This window comes from Danio aesculapii, chromosome 5 (assembly GCF_903798145.1).
Source record: "Danio aesculapii chromosome 5, fDanAes4.1, whole genome shotgun sequence".
Lineage (NCBI taxonomy): Eukaryota > Metazoa > Chordata > Actinopteri > Cypriniformes > Danionidae > Danio > Danio aesculapii.
Genome location: NC_079439.1, coordinates 1,505,523 through 1,527,030, shown reverse-complemented (window position 1 = coordinate 1,527,030; position 21,508 = coordinate 1,505,523). Strand labels below are relative to the sequence as shown.

Here is a 21,508-nt window from a genome sequence, read left to right as displayed (position 1 = left end):
TCCTAAAAAAATACAAGGAGCAAATTGTATATTTCCATGTTCTCGATATATTATTATAGTGTTTTTAAATGTTAAAACTTTGTATTATTTACTTTATTTTATTGTATTTTTAATTCTGGTTTAAATTGTAGCTGGTTTTAGCTATTTTGCAGTATTGTGTTGTGTTATAATCAAGATATTATTTTTTTTTATTGTTTTATTTATTTGCATTTTTAATTCTCATTTTAATTTTAGGTAGTTTATTATTTTGCCATTTTTTATGCATTTTTTATTTCTATTTTATAATTGGGTTGTTTTAGTTATTTGTGCATCATATAGCGTCTGCTTGTATTAAAGGGCAAAATTGTATTACAAATAACATATGAATGTTTTTATAAATTATACATTTAAATATAAGAATTCTTGTGCTGTGAAGTAAAATCCAGCATTGTGTTTTGTGGTAAATGATGCCATTATTAATGTGAGACGAAGAAGAATACAAACCCAAACCTCTCTTATACTCGGACATACCAATACTTCAGAGCTCCACTTTATCTGAAGCACGTGTAAACGGAGTGCAAGACGTGACCAGAAGAGGGCGCGTGTGACGTAGTGAACCCAGAGTGGGCCCACTAGGAGGCGTGGAAGGTCCTGGCACCACAATAAACCAAAAATAAACAAACCCAATGGCAAGAATCCAAACACAATGGCCTGACCCGGAAGTGTGTGCGTGTGTGTGTGTGTGTGTGTGTGTGTGTGTGTGTGTGTGTGTGTGTGCGTGTGTGTTTTTGTGACATATCAGGACACAAGTCTGTATAGTGACATAGGTATGACACAGCTATTACAAAAAGAGAGAGTAAAGCTGTACACTGTGTCCTGTGATGGTTGGGTTTACGGGTAGGGTGGGGTGAGGCCAATACAATGTGATGTTTTATAAACAAATTTCGGGAGGAGCACGCGCAGAAGTTTCAGTATCAAATACGTCATTGACAATTATTCCATTATCCAATCAGTTCTTGACCAAACCCCTATATATATACACCAAAGCTGTCTTACCTGCAGCATCTCATGACTTTAGCATCCCTCCACACCCCGTCACCTCACCTCTTAAGCATTACAATCCCGGGAGGAGGTTCTTGGGCCGGGCTAGATACTTCGCTCGAATCCCAAACTCCTCTCTGTTTTCCTGATAAGAGGAATAATCAAGTTTGGGGTCTTCCCCGAGCTCAGAGCCCTCTCCCCAGACAGCACGCCAAATACGGCTTTATTCTGAAACTATTGCAAGTGTGAATGCGTGAAATATGATTTGGACGATATAAAATGAATGGAAACCTATGTAATGTACCTACTTTTCACAAAAACAAACGCGTGTGTGTGTGTGTGTGTGTGAGTATTTTTTTTACATTTTTTAGCATTCTCCATTCTCATTGCAATTGTAGGAGGTTTTACTCATTTATTTGTAAATGTCTGTGTTTTATTTCAGTTTTAATTTAGTTAAATAAAACTGAAAACTTCCCCATCATTTACATCATTTAAGTTCTACCTTTTCTGAGTTTCTTTCTTCTATTTGAACACAAAACAAGAAATTCTGAACATACTGGACAAAAGCAGCCAATAACATCAACAGTAGGAACAAATAATACAATGAAAGTCAATGTCTGTTTTTCCCAGCAGTCTTTCAGTGTATCGTCATCAGTGTTCAAACAGAAAACAGAAACTTAAAACAGGTTTTGAAACAACAGGTGAGTCCATGACGGCAGAAATGCTGATCTTGTCTGAATTGTGTGTTTAATGTGATGAATGTTCGCTAGTCTCTGTAAAGCAGACTCAAGTCCTCCACATTGAGGTTCTCTTTGGCGCTGGTCTCGAACAGTCTGATGCCCATCTGCTCTGCAAACTTCTGCCGCATCGTTGGTCTCCACACTTTTAGAGGCCGGATCGTCGTTCTTATTCCCCACTGAACACAGGAATACACATTACAGACAAAAACACAACATCTGTTCACAGCTGTGTGTTTCTCATCAGCAGAAGTGATCATAGGAGAGTACAGCAAATCATTTATTTACAATCCAGTTAGCTGAAACTCGCTCAGCTGGGCTGTTTATAAGCTGATATTAGGGTTGGGAGATGTCGACCAATTTGGCGTTGTACGATGTCTAATGTAAACACTGCAATGGATGATGAGGTGAGGATCCACATGCAGGTTTATTAGAATGGTCAGACAGCAGTGGTCAATACAGGAGCAAGCAGATGTATAAGGGCAATCCAGAGTCGTAGTCAAAAGGCAGGCAGATGGTCAGAAGGCAGGCAGTGAACAGGATGCAAACAAAATAAACAAGCAAAGGATCAATAACACGCCAGGGGCAGACAAAGGAAACGCGTTGTAATGTCACTGTAGCAGATAACAAGACTCAGCAATGAGTGTCTCAATGTGAGCTGTATATATGTGTGTGTAATCAGTCAGGATCGGAACCTGTGTGTGTGGAGCATGACTGGTTCTTGTAGTCCATTCACCAGCAAGATTTGTAGTTCATGTGAATGTAAGTGTTTACAAGAAACCTCTGGTTGGTTAGATCGCTGGTGATCATGACAGTAGCCACCGTTCAACAAGCTGACCAGCATTCTCTTAGATTTACCCAAATCATAAATAAGTAAAGATGAGTTACACCACCAATGACCACCTGTCAATCACTTTTCCCGCTGGACTCTGGCATGAATAGGCAGAGTGATCCGTGGCGTTATAATGGCCGTCCACAAACCAACAGGAACCAACCAGCAGTACTCTGAGGTTTACACTACTAAGTACAAGTGTGAAAGAGAAAGATTAAAGCAGTGTACTGACGCTGTGACACGTTACCTGATAGATTCACAAGACCCGAATAGTCAAGATAGAGACAAGATTAATTAAACATCACGTTTAACAACTATAGTGAGACGCCATCCAGCGATACATCCTTGATAAACTGTCTGACGTGCACTGCTCTCTGGGGTTTTGTGCTCAAATCACCCAATGACTGCCTGGAGCTCAGACATGTGCGTACACTACAGCGCATGACAGAGAGTGTGTGTGGTCACGTGATGTGTTTTCAGCGGTATAGTGTGGAAGCAGGGCTTTTCAGAAATGCTAGGTGATACGCCAGTGTGGACATGGATCGTTTTCATTCTCAGGGTATATACAGAACATTTTAAGTTGAATTTAATACCTTTTACTCCCTTTTTAATACCTTCAAAAAATGTTTAATACCAGCACGACTTTGAGCTGCAACTGTAGCGCCGTAAATGAAATATCTTTCCAAATGGAATAACATATTGCACATAACATAACATATACATTTAAGTAAAGCAGAGGGAATAATCAAGATGTGACAATAAACCTGTCAATAGTTTTTAATCAATGTCAAAAAGTAACAATAGGGTGTATGCAGAAGGACTTTTAATTTGTCAGTAACCTGGGTCAAGCGTTTCCTGTGAACTGTATGCCATTGCAAAATCGGCACGTTTAAGGTCTGTTTTCTTTAAAAATCAGCGATCTCCAGTGATATCCGAGTTAAAGTGGGTCTCAGAATGTTCAAGAAGCACTGCATTAAATTACATTTCCCCCGCCATGTCTTTATAATATGAGCATTTATTTTACCTCAGTATATTCAGGGTAAGCGCTAGCCGATTCTGACAGGCGCGTCCGAGTAACGGCTTCTTATCTCGTTTTACGCTTGAGCAACTAAATGAATGCTGAAGTCTTTTTAACTGATTGTATTTTATTTACATTACAACATCGATGCTGTAAAACCATATAAAGAACCGTATAAAATGGAAAAAAGTCACATTAACCGTTTACCGGATGTTTATCAGTATGGGAAGAGTGTGCCAATGCAGCGTCGCCACAAGTCCAAACTACCAACACCTGTCACCTCATCAGCACCGATCACCTGCAGCTCATTAGGAAGGGAGCATATAAACAGAGAAAGAGAAGACACAGAGTCGAGTAAAGGAGGTCGAGCCTTCTCATTTATAGCTCCTAAACTCTGGAATAGCCTTCCTGATAACGTCCGAGGCTCAGACACACTCTCCCAATTCAAAACTAGATTAAAGACCTATCTGTTCAGTAAAGCATACACTTAGTGCACCACTTACGGGGCTTCCACACAGGTTATGCATCTGCTGATATACACTGTGAACATCAGCTACGCTAATTATTTTCTTTATTCTCCATTTCCACCTGGGGATACTCTTCCCGAGGCCCTCAGACTATGCAGAGTCACTGATTCGATCCAAGACCAACGACGAGATGATCCCAAGGTTTCCATATCCTGGACCTGGCCGAATCCTGAACAACTACTGCGATGGTCATGGAAGAGTGGAGAACATGAGACTGTTTCCTATGACGCTCCAGAGACAGACGAGTCTTCGCTGAGGCCAGCTTCCAGCCTCCGCCACTGAGACTGCAGCTCTGCACAAGACGTTTGGCCAGCGGAGAAATTAAAATGGTCGTGCCCAACTGAGCCTGGTTTCTCTCAAGGTTTTTTTTCTTCACTTCCGCCTTTAGTGAAGTTTTTTTTCCCTCTCCGCTGTCGCCACTGGCTTGCATGGTTCAGGATCTGTAGAGCCGCGCATCGTTGGATTTGCTCTTCAGTGTTTGGACTCTCAATAGTGATTATTAAACCACACTGAACTGAGCTAAACTGAACTGAACTTAAACACTACAAACTTAACTACACTGTTCCTATTTACTGTGACCTTTATGTGAAGCTGCTTTGACACAATCTACATTGTATAAGCGCTATACAAATAAAGGTGAATTGAATTGAATTGAATTGAATAGAGGGGGCTTGATCTCCCCCGGGAAGACATGCTAATGCTTCTTTCTCTGGTTTCCCCAGCAGATAGCAGTGGCTAGACCGGCATCTCAGATTCATACCCAAGATCCAATACTTCACCAACCCAGAGGCTTTTTCCCCAATATACAGCTAAGAGACTCATACCTGCAATGATTCCCTTTCCCCACCTCCTTGCCCAGCACTGTAAATAAATCACCCTCCGGGTTGTTAAACCTTATCTGTTTGTCTGCTCATGTTTTATCCCTCGTCTCGCCACAGAAGACGCACTAGCTCTGCATATACCCTATTGCATAACAATAGCCACTCTCCTAAAAACAGTTTGGTACAGTTGTTTCTCACAAACCGTTTCTCGGCCTGTAATTGTCGGCACGGTTAGACAACTGTGCTGAACTGTGTTGATAGATTCTGTGTGTTGACGTTACAGCTCTGTTGCCAAGCTACTACTAGTGTTGCCAGATTTAGCAGACGTTTTCCAGCCTAAAAGCTGTTCAAAACCCACCCAAACGGCCCCAAAAACCACCCAAAATAATAGATTAATATTTTATTTATTTTTAATTGATTTAAATCTAGATTAACCTAATTACTTTAACTGTCAAAATGTAACCATACAGCAACCAAACACCAGCAGTCATAGAACCACAACATAACCGGATCACATTGAAACACTGCCCCCCTCTCTCACACACACACTGCACTACCTATTAGAGTATGCTTTACTTTCGGAATGGGGTATAAATACATCCAACCCAGGCTCATTCTGAAAACGTACCTCTGCAGATGTTTCTGGAGACCTGGAGACGTTTCTGCGGTTCTTGTTTTCACGAATCCACTAGAGGTCGCTGTGTACGCTTTTTGAGATGTCAAATTTCCCCCGTGAGTGCCATTCGCGCCTGTTGTTCTCGCGTAAATCCACCAGAGGCCGCTGTCGACTCACCTCTTGACTGACTGACTGATCGACTAACCCACCCTCCCCCTTCCCTAAACCCAACCAATTTTATCGATTGACCCGCCCACCCACTTCCCTGAAACCCAAACAACACGTTTCAAAGGCAATCCAAAAAAAGAAAAGCCCTTTGTCTTTTACCATGTTTTCAGAATTTACCACATTCTCACCCTGTTATTTACTTTATTTTATTTTTTGTATTCTGTTTTTGTCTTATCTGCTTTCTGGAACCGCTCTTCACTGGACTCGAACTCCTTTGTCGTGGTCAACTCCTCTCTGCGTCTCAAGTCCGCCGACGTACATGGCGCGCTAACAAGACAAACTGGTTGCAGCCAGAATGCCGTCCATACGGAGGTAAGCGGTCAGCTGGAAAGCGCGAAAAGGAACGGCATCACACTGTTTCGTTTAAAAAAATGAAATGCAGCCATATGTAACTCAGGCTACATAATTCGCATACTCCAGAAACATCTGTAGGGCTACGTTTTCAGAATGAGCCTGTGTTGAATTCATCCCATTTGGCGCTTTAAATTCGTTTGAACATAATTAGGTGTTGCGTGTTAATCAGACAACACTTCTATGTTTGTTCTTGCTGTCAATTTCGGGAAAAAATAATTGATAAAAGTGTCAGAATAAACCACTGTGAGTTTAACTGCAGGCGCTGTGTGATGCGTGTGCAAGCGAGGTTATATTTATTTATTTCCTTTATTTAGCCAGGAGATCCCATTGAAACAGAACTGTCTCTTCTTCCAGGAAGACCTGGTCAAGATGGCAGGCAGCAGATGATATTAATCATCCTGTTGCAGACGTGACAATAAGCCCTGCGGCTGTTGCCAACTACAGGTCTGTCTTTAAACCTTGAGTCCTCCAGCCAGAGGTCCGAAAACTTGCATTTCCCAATGTTTTAATATAATTAATGAACGAAAGCGAGCTCGCCTATATGGTCGGCAGCAAGCCATCTCGATACCCAGTTTGTTTCAGCACGAGCGAACGAACACCACCTTACATGATATCGATCATGTCCTACACTCAACATATAAATAAATCCACCCAAATTTCAGATTAAAGGCCTGCACTTAACACAAGCTGAAAATTTATCTTAAAAATGGGCTTGATTTTAATACCTCGTCAGATAACGTTTATTACTTTTTAATACTTTTTAATTCCCCTAATTTAGGCTAATTTCATTTACTACCCCGCGGACACCCTGAATCTAAAATGCCATTTTAGTATTTCTTCATTCGGGGTTTTCACCTTCATTTGACAGGACAGTAGAGAGTATTGACAGGAAAGCATGGGGAGCTGTGATGAGCCCGAGGCTCGAACCCGGGTCTCTGGTGTAGTAGACCAGTGTTTTACCGTTCAGCCACAAGGAGAGCTGGTAAACCCAATTGCCAAGGCACAAGGTGTAGTTAAAAAAAAAAAGTTGTTTATTCAGGAAATCCAAACTCATCAAAAAGCAGCCAGGCAAAAACATAGGAATTAGTTAACCAACATAAAGTTCTCCGTAGAGCAAGGGTACTGTAACACGTGGATGACAGAGACAACGTAAGGATCCAAGTGCAGGTTTATTCGTCAGTCAGGCAATCAAGGGTCAACACAGGTGCAAACAGATGAATAAAGGCAAATCCAGAATCGTAGTCACTATAGCAGGCGAGAGGTCGGAAGGCAGGCAGTGAACATGGACAAACAGACAAACTTGGCAAGGGTCAAATCACGGAGAAACAAGACTAAAGAAAACGCGTGGAATTGCACTTTACAGGTAAACAAGACTCGGCAAGGAAGTGAGTGTGTGTGCTGCTAAAGTAGTGTGTGTGATTAGTCCAGAAGCAGCATCAGCTGTGGGAGTCCAATCAGTGGAGACTTGGAGCAGGTGTGTGTGTGTGGCATGACTGAATTTGTAGTTCATAAGATGTAGTCCATGTGAATGTGAGTGTTTACCAGCGACCTCTGGTGGTTAGATCGCTGGTAATCATGACAGGTACTTTAACCAAAAACACAATTGATGAAAGCTAGTGACCAGAGGACTTACGGCAACAGCGGTAGCACATCAAACTCAAAAACCAAGTAACAAGTGAAGACAAGAGGGTAGAATAAATAGGCTAGACTAACAAGACACAGCTGAACAGAATTAACACAAATAAACCCCAAACAGAAACACTGGGGAAATTGCGACATCTTGTGGAGAAACAAACAATAGCTCAGAATGTAACAGGAGCAGAGAGAGGGGAAGGATCGGCACAGGACCACGAGGCGGAATCGAACTCGGGTCGCCGCGAGCACCGGAGTGCATGTGGGAACGTACTAACCACTGGCACCGACTAAAATGTCATTTTAAAACTAAGATGTATTAGTGTAAATGGGGCCTAAGTGTGTATTTTTTACGTTGCTTCTGCGACGGGGGTGGCGCGGAGGATCACGATGCCGGCTCAGCATCAAGATGTCTATCCGCCATCGGCGATGGACCATAGCATCGTCTATCAACACAACCCTAGCTGACATACAAGCAATCCACTAATGAATCAACCGATATTTGCAGCTTAAAAACGCTGCAGTGTGCGTGTATCTGTGTTTACACTCAGCAAACAGTAGTGAATTCGGTGAACTGATGACCTTCACGGTCAATCACAGTCATTTCTGTTGAGCACGTTAACAATGGCAAATCAGCGCTGTTTAAGAACGCGCTCAACAGCACTTAAATGTTAGCGGGAAATGGACACAAACTTTCAGTACTGACTGGTATTGAATTCCAGTATCGTGACAACACTACTAGAGACACCAGACACGCATCTGACATCTTGTAAAATGTGACATAGCAGCTACTCTTAAATCCTTGATGGCAAAAAGTGTCTCAAAATACATCTCATACTGTATTTTTATGCATGCAACAGGAACATGGTGTTTCTTCGTGAAATGCAGTAATAAAATCAACAATATATTTACCTAATATTCGACAGACGTCGTCACAGTTTTGATTGATTTCATGCAGCCAGCGCTTGACGTTAACAAAGGACTCTGCGCTTGTGACGTCATAAACCACGATTACACCGTGCATGCCTCTATAGTACCTGAAAGAGACCACACAAACAACATGTTTAAAAACAACATAAACAATAAACAAAAGCTTTAAACTCAGATCAGTTCAAGGCACAACGACGAACAAGACCAATAAAAGCTGCTTTAAGAATTGAATATATATTAAGGCTTTCATAAACCACCATAAAATATAATAAATATTATTTTAAAAATGAGGTATTTACATTTAAAGCTGCTGTATGCTAGCTTTTGGCTCCTCTAAAGCATAAAAACACCATCATATGTTTGCAGATATTCAGAAACATGCTCAGTGAACATTCTTGTTTATCTGAAACACAATGCTGAAGTCAGATATTCTGCTTTGATAATGTGATTTACGTGCCGGAATGGCTGTCCTTGTTTTAAGGTTTTTTAACCGCCCAATGTCAGTTTAGCCAATTATATTTCAGCACCCCGGTTGCCTTGCTGGAAAACAGCGTATTTCATTCATTCATTCATTCAGTCATGAAGGCTCTGAAAGTATGCGTCAGTGACTGAAATGTGACCTCCGGTGGACAGTAGCAGACTCTGAAATGAGACGCAGATTCAGAGTTCCACATGAGGTTATTAAATAGCAAATAATATAATATTATGAGTGTAAACATTTGATGAGCAGTGAGTAGTGATAAGCAATTGGGCTGTTTACACCACATGATACACGACACAATGTAAATGCAGCCATTCAGAAGCACAGAATAGTGCACTCACTGCACTCCAGCACAATGGTAATGTTTATAATCTAATTAATACATATTAACCTCTTCAACATGATTAAATGTAGATGCTGAATCACTGATATGTGTTGGTTTCTGAAGTTTAGTTTCAGACGGTTTATTTTATTGTCCAAATCTGAGATGAAATATCTGCTGCTGCTTTCAGTAGTACAGCAATAAATGTGATGTGAAATGGCATTTGAGACTCACGTTATTAGCATTTAACACTGAATACAGCACATGAGCTGTACCTGAGCTGATCATTGTCAGTTTTCTGTTTCTAATTAAGCCGTTTCTTATATATCAATTCGAGGTGTTGGTTAGGACGAAAACTCCTTTTAATATGAAGAATATTCCTTAAGGAATAAATTAAGGAAAATACATATTTTAAGAAATATCTAGATAATAAAAAAAACAAACATGTTTTATTTGTAATAAATAAAAACACAAATGTAAATAAATAAAATTATAATATAAATTAAAACACATTACAATTAAATTAAGAAAATAGATATTTTAAGAGATATTTACAAAAATAAAAATAAACACATCTTATTGAGAATAAATAACAATACAAATGTAAATAAATAAAAATAAAACAAATAATATTTCTGCAAATAAAGAAAATAAAATGTAAGAAATATTTACTAAATAAAAAATAAACAATAAAATACAGATAACAGATATCATTACAAAAAAGTTAAAAAATTAAAATATTTAGGAAAGATTTACAAAATTAAAAACAAACATGTTATTTATTTATTCATTAGTTTTCTTTTCGGCTTAGTACGTTTAATAATCAGAGGTTGCCACAGCGGAATGAACTGCCAACTTAACCAGCATATGTTTTACACAGCGGATGCCCTTCCAGCTGCAACCCATCACTGGGAAACATCCTTACACACTCATACACTATGGACAATTTAGCCAACCCAATTCCCCTTTTCATTCTTTTATAAGACATTTATCTGTTTTTATGCTTATTTATTTATTTTTTAACCATTTTTATTATTTGTTTTTATTTTATTTATTCTTGTTTCTTTTATCCCTATTTTTGTAAAGCACTTTGAATTGCCACTGTGTATGAAATGTGCTATAGAAATAAACTTGCCTTGCCTTGCCTTGCCCGGAGCACCCGGAGGAAACCCACGCCAACACGGGGAGAACATGCAAACTCCACACAGAAATGCCAACTAACCCAGCCGGGACTCAAACGAGCGACCTTCTTGCTGCGAGGCGATTGTGCTACCCACTGCGCCATGTATTATTTATAATAAATAAACATGTAAATAAGTATATTAAATAAACAATTGTCAGCTAATAAAAAAACACAAAAACAACAAAATTCAACAAACAAAAACAATAATATATAAAAAAATGATCAATTATAGGTTTTTAATTTAAATAAATATTTAAATAATTGAATATTAAACTCTCAAGGAGCCATAAAACATACATTATAGTCATATGTATAAGTATATTTTAAAATTTGAGAGGCAACTTTTACATTAACACAAAAAGTGTGAGGTAAAGAGTAACAGAGGCTGTGATATCTGCTGCCAGATCTATTTTCAGCTGTCAGACACACACATGAGAATATACTACAGTAATTTATGGTAAATACTACAGTGTTTTTAACCTATACTGACACTGACACCTCAAATAAAGACTGAGATGTTGCACAATCAGCTGAAATGTTGCTGGAATTGGTTTTTATGTATGGCAGATTTATATTGCATCACCAAAAATGACTTGAGTTCATGTCCTATGTGTTGTGCGGTAAGTCTATTGTGACGCCGACACTTCGATCCAGAACTGTGTCACCGCAATAACATAGTTTTCCCAGAGTGGGTCCACTACCAGGCGTGGGATGTCCGACACCAAACACCCAAAAAAAACACAAATTTAAACATTTCACAAAAAATGGCCTTATCCCAGAAGTGTAAAAATGGTGGTATTTATTTACAAGAATGATGTTATAATGTCCAGTGCAAAGTATATGTACAATGACCCCAAACCAAAAAGTTATGTATGAGAAAAATATTAAGTATCAAAATAACAAAAACAAAATAGAAAGACTTTATACAACACAAAATAAATATATATACACTAGATCTACAATATATAAGAGTATCCAACAAAGAGAATTGCTCAGGGTTCTTTCACAACACGCTACCTAGCCTGGTAAACTGACTCTGTCTCCGAATCTGGTGTCTCCTTAAATAGCCCCGACTCCGCCCCTCGATCGGGACATACCAATAATAGGTAAGTATCATCATCATACTTTTACCTTCAATCGCGTAAGTGACATAAACCTCAATATAATCATTCCCACTGTTAAACAGACACTCATATAACATCTGTTTGGGTACATATTAACATGCTCAAGATAATGTAGCGTACAACATTAAAATTCAGTCACACTTAACAATACGTTTTCATTTGTTCATTTTAGCTGATTTCATTCATTAAATCACAAGTTTGGAGAGTTTATGATCACACACAGCCATATATCAAGTTTTATTTGTATTAAAGAGCCCATTTATGGGTTTTTGAAAATGACCTTACATATAGTGTGTCACACAGCTCTAAGTGAAGTGAAATATCCAGCTCAGGTTTAAATCTAAAAGTGTACAGTGTTTAAAACTATTGATTCATCTATAAAAGAGTCAACTCATAGTGCTTCAAACGAGTCGTCTTGATAACGAGTCATTAGGTGTTTCACAATGACGTGGCTACGAAACACAAGCCCCGCCCAGTAGTTGCGCGCACAAACCTGGGAGATTTGAAACCTGCGGCCCCGCCCATTAACACAGAAAAAAAGCCCCACACAGACACACACACACACACACTGGGGGGACCCGATTTCTCACCACACCGGTCAAATGAAGTCACGCTGTGCTCAGATGGATATTATTGAAAGTCTCTACCCAAAGATGAAACTGTGAAGAGTCAGTGGTTGAGACCCTTACAATCAAAATATGACCCTATTTCATGTATGATAGGGGCTCTTTAATCTGGGTATTTAACTGAAGGTGTCACTCACGTGGAGGTCATTGTCCTGAAACTCTCCTGGCCTGCTGTATCCCAGATCTGCAACTGGACTTTCTCCCCGTTTATTTCCACTGTGCGAATCTTGTAGTCCATTGCCATTGTGTAGCTACCTGAAAACACAAAATATGACAAATAAAAATGTGCAATTACACAGGGTTCATACACATTTTGACTACTAAAGACTTTTCAATGACTTTTCCAAAACTTTCAGGTAAATATTCATGATCTTGTTTCGTGTTTTATGAAATGTCCATCTGCATATGGTGAATAAGAAAAAATGCATGTTCAAATTCATTCATTTATTTTCTTTTCGGCTTAGTCCCTTTATTAATCAGGGGTCACCACAGCGGAATGAACTTATCCAGCATATGTTTCATGCAACGGACGCCCTTCCATCTGCAACCCATCACTGGGAAACACCCATACACTCTCATTCACTACAGTACATTTTTTGCTTACCCAATTCCCCTATAGCACATGTGTTTGGACTTGTAGAGGAAACCGGAGCACCCGGAGGAAACCAACACCAACACTGGGAGAACATGCAACTCCACACAGAAATGCCAACTGACCCAGCCGGGACTCAAACCAGCGACCTTCTTGCTGTGAGGCCACACCACTACCGCGTCGCCCAGATTCATTACAGCATATCAAAAAATATGTGGCAACTCATGTAGATTATGTTATGTTATATCTGTAAAATAGTTTTTAGAAAGTATCTTGCTCTCTGTGTTTTGTGCTCTCTGTGGCTTGTGTTTTCACATGTGTCATATTAGACAGCAATTTAACTTTTAAAAATCATATATCCCATGTCACAAAACTGCTTTCTTTCATCTGAGAAATATAGCTAAGTTACGAAGTATGCTATCCATCTCAGATGCAGAAAAGCTAGTCCATGCTTTTATGACTTCTAGGCTGGACTACTGTAATGCATTGTTTGCTGGCTGCCCAGCATCCCTCTATTAACAAACTTCAATTAGTACAAAATGCAGCTGCCAGAGTTCTAACCAGGTCTAGAAAATTTGATCACATCACCCCCAATTTTATCCTCCTTACACTGGCTGCCTGTTAAGTTTCGTATTGAATTTAAAATATTGCTTCTTACATATAAAGCTTTAAATAATCTAGCTCCTGTTTATCTAACCAATCTTCTGTCTCGCTACAATCCAACTCGCTCTTTAAGGTCTCAAAACTCAGGGCTCCTGGTAGTACCTAGAATAGCAAAGTCGAGTAAAGGAGGTCGAGCCTTCTCATTTATGGCTCCTAAACTCTGGAATAGCCTTCCTGATAACGTCCGAGGCTCAGACACACTCTCCCAATTCAAAACTAGATTAAAGACCTATCTGTTCAGTAAAGCATACACTTAGTGCACCACTTGGGGGCTTCCACACAGGTTATGCATCTTGCTGATATACACTGTGAACATCAGCTACGCTAATTATTTTCTTTATTCTCCATTTCCACCTGGGGATTAGATTAGATTAGATTAGATTAGATTCAACTTTATTGTCATTACACATGTACAAGTACAAGGCAACGAAATGCAGTTTAGGTCTAACCAGCAGTGCAATAGCAGCAAGTGCAGGATACAGGTATAAGTTATAAAGTGCAGTTATAGAAAAACTATGGTGATATTTACAGATGGATGTACTATCAACATTATATACAGGTTGTATTAGCTATGAACAGATTTACAATAAATGAATATATGTACAGGATACTATTAATAGCAGAAGTGTGCTTACAGATAAACATAATTACAAATGTCCATGTGCAGTGGGTATGTCCAGTTCAAGTAATGAATCAGTGCAATGAATATGTGCAAACTTTAAATGTGCAAATGTTAAATAGTGCAGTGATTGTGAGGAGTATAAGTTAGAGGAGTGTGGGGGGTGTATTGGGGGGGCAAAAGAGTCAGTGAGGGGCAGAGTTTCAGAAGGGAGACAGCTCTGGGGAAAAAGCTGTTTCTCAGTCTGCTGGTTTTTGTCCGGGGGAGCCTGAAGCGCCTGCCGGAAGGCAGGAGAGAAAACAGTCTGTGAGCAGGGTGAGAGGTGTCCTTAAGAATACTGCGTGCTCGGCGCAGGACAGTGTTTCTTCTGGATGTCCTCAATGGCTGGCAGGGTAGTCCCTGTGATGCGTTGGGCAGTTTTCACCACCCGCTGCAGTGCCTTACGCTCAGCAACAGAGCAGCTTCCATACCAGACTGTGACGCAGTTGGTCAGGATGCTTTCTATTGTGCAGCGGTAGAAGTTCACCAAGACGGCTGATGAAAGCTGGTTCTTCTTAAGTTGCCTCAAGAAGAATAGGCGCTGGTGAGCCTTCTTGACCAGGCTGGAGGTGTTGGTGGTCCAGGAAAGGTCCTTAGAGATGTGGGTCCCCAGGAACTTGAAGGATGAGACAGGCTCAACGGCCATCCCATTAATGTGGATGGGATCATGCGAGCCTGTTCGTCCCTTCCTGAAGTCCACAATGAGCTCCTTGTCTTGCTGGTGTTAAGGAGCAGATTATTGTCGGTGCACCAAGTGGCCAGATGCTGTATCTCCTCCCTGTAGGCAGTCTCATCATTATTGCTGATTAGACCAATCACTGTGGTGTCATCTGCAAATTTGATGATGGTGTTGGATCTGTTCACAGGCCTACAGTCGATGGTAAAGAGAGAGTAGAGGAAGGGGCTCAGCACGCAGCCCTGGGGTACACCAGTGTTGAGTGTGACGGTGGTGGAGCAGATGTGGCCTGATCTAACATTCTGAGGTCTGTTAGTCAGAAAGTCCATAACCCAGTTGCAGAGAGACGTGTTGATATCCAGGTCTCTAAGTTTGATCATTAGCTTAGAGGGTATGACAGTGTTGAATGCTGAGCTGAAGTCAACAAACAGCATTCGTGCATAAGTGTTTTTATTGTCCAGGTGTGTGAGTACAGAGTGCAGTGCTATGGAGACGGCATCTTCTGTGCTCCTGTTGCCACGGTAGGCAAACTGATGTGGGTCCAGTGTGGATGGCAGAGAGTCTTTCAGATGTGCCAGGACCAACTGCTCGAAGCACTTCATGATGATGGGTGTGAGTGCTACAGGGCGGTAGTCATTCAGGCATGTTGGGCTGGAGTGTTTGGGCACTGGCACAATAGAGGTGGTTTAAAGCATGTTGGCCACAGTTGCTAGGTTAGGCGACAGGTTGAAAATGTCTGTGAATACCCCAGTGAGCTGTTCTGCACATGCTTTGAGGACGCGCCCAGGGATACCGTCTGGTCCAGCAGCCTTACGCACATTGATCCGACTCAGTGCGGTGTAGACTTCTGAGGAGGTGAGTGTGATGTGTGAGTGGTCGGTTGAGGTAGTGTTCCTGGTGTAGGGTTCTGTATTGTCTCTTTCAAAGCGGGCATAAAAGTCATTTAGCTCGTTCAGGAAGGGAGACATTTGTGGCTGTGGGGGTGTGGAACTGGGCTGGGTTTGTAAGTTGCTGATGGCCTGGATGGCCCTGCCACATGCGCCGAGATCAGAGTTGGAAAAGTGCTCCTCTAGCTTTAGCTTGTAGCAGTTGCTTGGCCTTTTTGATGCCCCTCTTCAGATTAGCCCTGGAAGTGCTGTAGGCCTGTGCATACCCTGATCTGAATGCAGTGTTGCGTGCCTTCAGCAGGAGGCGCACCTCCTTGTTCATCCATGGCTTTTGATTTGGGTATGTGGTGATCTGTTTCTGGGTCTGTAACACTGTCTATGGTGGTGTGATATATTCCAGAACAGAGGAAGTGTAACTGTCAATGTCTGTGTGAGAGCCACATGTGGCCTGGGAAGCAAACATACCTCCAGTCTGTGTGTTCAAACCTGTCCTGGAGTGTGGAGTCCACCCCCGCTGGCCACACTTTGATGGTCCTTACTGATGGCTTCACACGGTTGACGATGGGTGAGTACTTTGGGGGTGAGAAACAAACAAAGGTGGATCTGATGACCCAAGTGGGGGAGGGGGGTCACAGCATATGCTTCAGCCATGTTTGTGTAAACTTGGTCTAAAGTTTTGGTTTCCCCTTGTGTGGCAGAAAATGTTCTGATGGAATTTGGGGAGCACTGTCTTTAAGTTTGAGTGATTAAAATCCCCCGCAACAATAAAGCAGCCTCCGGGTGAGCAGTCTGTTGTTTGCTGATGGCTGCATGAAGTTCATTCATAGCAAGCTTGGCAATCAGCGCGGGGGGGATATAAGCAGCAGTTATTATGGTGGAGGTGAACTCCCGTGGCAGATAAAACGGTCTACATTTAACCATTAGAAATTCCAGGTTAACAGAGCAATGTCTCCCAACGACGACAGAGTTTGTGCACCAAGCTTTGTTAATATAAATGCATAATCCTCCGCCTTCTGGTCTTACCGGAGTCATCCGCCGTTCTGTCTGCTCGGAATGTTTGATGCTCCGTTTAGCGATATAGCGTTGTCTGTATCCGCTGTTTAGCCATGTTTTGTGAAAATCATGACATACAGTCTCCATAATCTTTTTGCCTTGTGGTTGATGCGCAGTCGAATCTCATCCATTTGTTCACCAGTGACAGTACATTGGCGGAGAAAGATGCTGGGTAAAGAGAGCCGGTGTGGTGTTAGCTTTAGCTTAGCTCTTAGCCCGCCGCGCTTCCCCCGTCTTTGTTTACGTTCTCTGTGCCGCCTCCGAGCACTTCCGCCCGGCCGTGTAGGGCTCTGAGGCCCGTGTGTTCTGGCGATCTCAGGGATGAGTCGAAGATTGTTAAAAAACTGTCCGGAATGCACAATCCAATATCCAAGATGTCCTGTCGGGTGTACGATGTAAAGGCACTGCTGTTCTGCACGAACAGACCCGAAATGAGCAGGAATAATACTGCAAAATTGCAGATACTGGAGAGACGCTGAGCCTCGCGAACCGAACGCGCCGCCATCTTGTCTCTTGTTACTCTTCCCGAGGCCCTCAGACTATGCAGAGTCACTGATTCGATCCAAGACCAACGACGAGATGATCCCAAGGTTTCCATATGGACCTGGCCGAATCCTGAGCAGCTACTGCGATGGTCATGGAAGAGTGGAGAACATGAGACTGATTCCTGTGACGCTCCAGAGACAGACGAGTCTTCGCTGAGGCCAGCTTCCAGCCTCCGCCACTGAGACTGCAGCTCTGCACGAGCGTTTGGCCAGCGGAGAAATTAAAATGGTCGTGCCCAACTGAGTCTGGTTTCTCTCAAGGTTTTTTTTCTTCACTTCCGCCTTTAGTAAGTTTTTTTTCCCTCTCCGCTGTCGCCACTGGCTTGCATGGTTCGGGATCTGTAGAGGTGCGCATCGTTGGATTTGCTCTTCAGTATTTGGACTCTCAGTAGTGATTATTAAACCACACTGAACTGAGCTAAACTGAACTTAAACACTACAAACTGAATTACACTGTTCCTATTTACTGTGACCTTTTATGTGAAGCTGCTTTGACACAATCTACATTGTATAAGCGCTATACAAATAAAGGGGAATTGAATTGAATTGAATTAGTACAAATTAGCCTCAATCCAGTTAGCTGAAACTCGCTCAGCTGGGCTGTTTATAGCTGATATTAGGGTTGGGAGATGTCGACCAATTTGGCATTGTACGATGTCTAATGTAAAACACTGCAATGGATGATGAGGTGAGGATCCACATGCAGGTTTATTAGAATGGTCAGACAAGCAGTGGTCAATACAGGAGCAAGCAGATGTATAAGGGCAATCCAGAGTCGTAGTCAAAAGGCAGGCAGAAGGTCAGAAGGCAGGCAGTGAACAGGAAGAAACAAATAAACAAAGCAAAGGATCAATAACACGCCAGAGGCAGACAAAGGAAACGCCTTGTAATGTCACTGTAACAGATAACAAGACTCAGCAATGAGTGTCTCAAAGTGAGCTGTATATATGTGTGTGTAATCAGTACTTGAGGAGCATCAGCTGTGTGTATGCAATCAGTCAGGATCTGGAACCTGTGTGTGTGGAGCATGACTGGTTCTTGTAGTCCATTCACCAGCAGATTTGTAGTTCATGTGAATGTAAGTGTTTACCAGCGACCTCTGGTGGTTAGATCGCTGGTGATCATGACAGTAGCCTACCGTTTCAACAAGCTGACCAGCATTCTCTTAGATTTACCCAAATCATAAATAAGTAAAGATGAGTTACACACAAATGACCACCTGTCAATCACTTTTTCTGCGGGACTCTGGCATGAGTAGGCAGAGTGATCTGTGGCGTTATAATGGCGTCCACAAACCAACAGGAACCAACCAGCAGTATTTGAGGTTTACACTAAGTACAAGCGTTAAAGTGAAAGATTGAAGCAGTGTACTGACACTGTGACATGTTACCTGATTCACAAGACTGAAGAGTCGTTAAATAAGACAAGATTAACTAAACACGTTTAACAACCATAGTGAGACGCCATCCAGCGATACATCCTTGATAACTGTCTGACTGCACTGCTCTCTGGGGTTTTGTGCTCAAATCACCCAATGACTGCCTGGAGCTCAGACGTGTGCGTATGCTGTAGCGCATGACAGAGATGTGTGTGGTCACGTGATGTGTTTTCAGCAGTATAGTGTGGAAGCAGGCTTTTCAGAAATGCTAGGTGAAACGCCAGTGTGGATGTGGATCGTTTTCACTCTCAGGGTATATACAGAACATATTAAGTCGAATTTAATACCTTTTACTCCCTTTTTAATACCTTCAAAAATGTTTAATACCAGCACGACTTTGAGCTGCAACTGTAGTGGCGTAAATGAAATATCTTTCCAAATGGAATAACATATTGCACATGACATATACATTTAGGTAAAGCAGCGGAATAATCAAGATGTCACAATAAAGCTGTCAATAGTTTTTAATCAATGTCAAAAAGTAACAATAGGGTGTATGCAGAAGGACTTTTAGTTTGTCAGTAACCTGGGTCAAGCGTTTCCTGTGAACTGTATGCAATTGCAAAATCGGCACGTTTAAGGTCTGTTTTCTTTAAAAATCAGAGATCTCCAGTGATATCCGAGTTAAAGTGGGTCTCAGAATGTACAAGAAGCACTGCATTAAATTAAATTTCCCCCACCATGTCTTTAAATTATGAACATTTATTTTACCTCAGTATATTCAGGGTAAGCGCTAGCCGATTCTGACAGGCGCGTGCGAATAAACGGCTTTTCATCTCGTTTTACGCTTGAGCAGCTAAATGAATGCTGAAGTCTATTTAACTGATTGTATTTTAATTACTTTACAACATCGATGCTGTAAAACCATATAAAGGACTGTATAAAATGGAAAAAAAGTCACATTAACCGTTCACCGGATGTTTATCAGTATGGGAAGTGTGGCGAGTGTGCCAATGCAGCGTCGCCACAAGTCCAAACTATAAACACCTGTCACCTCATCAGCACCGATCACCTGCAGCTCATTAGGAAGGGAGCATATAAACAGAGAAAGAGAAGACACAGAGGGGGCTTGATCTCCCCCGGGAGGACACGCTAATGCTTCTTTCTCTGGTTTCCCCAGCAGATAGCAGTGGCTAGACCGGCATCTCAGATTCATACCCAAGATCCAATACTTCACCAACCCAGAGGATTTTTCCTCAATATCCAGCTAAGAGACTCCTACCTGCAATGATTCCCTTTCCCCACCTCCTTGCCCAGCACTGTAAATAAATCACCCTCTGGGTTGTTAAACCTTATCTGTTTGTCTGCTCATGTTTTATCCCTCGTCTCGCCACAGAAGAAGCACTAGCTCTGCATATATCCTATTGCATAACAATAGCCACTCTCCTAAAAACAGTTTGGTACGGTTACAGTTGTTTCTCACAAACCGCTTCTAGGCCCGTAATTGTCGGCACGGTTAGACAATCGTGCTGAACTGTGTCGATAGATTCTGTGTGTTGACGTCACAGCTCTGTTGCCAAGCTACTACTAGTGTTGCCAGATATAGCAGACTTTTTCCAGCCCAAAAGCTGTCCAAAACCCGCCCAAAAAAACGCCCGAAATAATAGATTAATATTTTATTTATTTTTATTTGATTTAAATCTAGATTAACCTAATTACTTTAACTGTCAAAATTTAACCATACAGCAAACAAACACCAGCAGTCACAGAACCACAACATAACCGGATCACATTGAAACACTGCCCCCCTCTCACCACACACTTCACTTCAGATTAGAGTATGCTTTACTATCAGAATGGGGTATAAAATGTCAGGCCTTCATTTGATTCAGTTTGAGTGATTATGGATTAAAGATGATAAACTCATATCCAGTATTCCACTAAATCAGAATATTTCATGTGACCCTGTGCAAAAGGACCGCTGATGTCTAAGTCCCGGATGACACCAACCAATCAGTGTGCACAACGCAACACAGCATCATCGAGGTGGGCTGAGCAAAGAAATAGTTGAGAGATAACGCTGGATAACACACCTGCTATCTAACTCACTCGGCAAAAAGGGACATAACAGGCACTGGTGGTATACTGTGTTACAGTGTGCGTGTCTTAAAAGTAAGTGATCACTGTTTATAAAGTTATTATCGACAGAAGATCAGCTGTTGTTCTTCTCATACTACCTGTAGCAGCTTGTTAGCACAATACTGCTTGTATTACCTGCTTAAAACTCGGGAATTATCAAGTGTTTAAGTACAGACCCAATAAAAAAAGGATCTTAAACACATGTCGGCCTATTGAAAAGTGTGTTAATGTACTGTATTATGTCCTCAGAACTTTGATGGGCCTCCTTTTGCACTTTTACAAGGCGGTGTGGCATGGAGTCGATCAGCTTTTAACACAGTTGACGTGTTATGGTAGCCCACATTGCTTTGATATCGGCCTTCTGCTCATCTGCATTTAAGGGTCTCTGTTTCCTTATCCTCCTTTGACAATAGCCTATAGATTTTCAATGGGGTTTAAGTCAGGTGAGTTTTCCTGGCCAATTAAG

General features: G+C 41.5%; 1 protein-coding gene across 1 annotated transcript in view; it reads right to left on the bottom strand.

The window, feature by feature from the left end:
• Window positions 1-12,698, bottom strand: part of LOC130228770 (ras-related protein Rab-35-like) — a 33,348-nt gene extending 20,650 nt beyond the window's left edge. The window contains exons 1-2 of the mRNA XM_056457207.1: window positions 12,589-12,698; window positions 8,698-8,822 (exon numbers count right to left, since the gene is read on the bottom strand). Of these exons, the coding sequence (XP_056313182.1) occupies window positions 8,698-8,822; window positions 12,589-12,695 (232 nt within the window). The 5' untranslated portion in view covers window positions 12,696-12,698. The remainder of the gene's footprint in view (window positions 1-8,697; window positions 8,823-12,588) is intronic.
• Window positions 12,699-21,508: the final 8,810 nt, after the last annotated feature.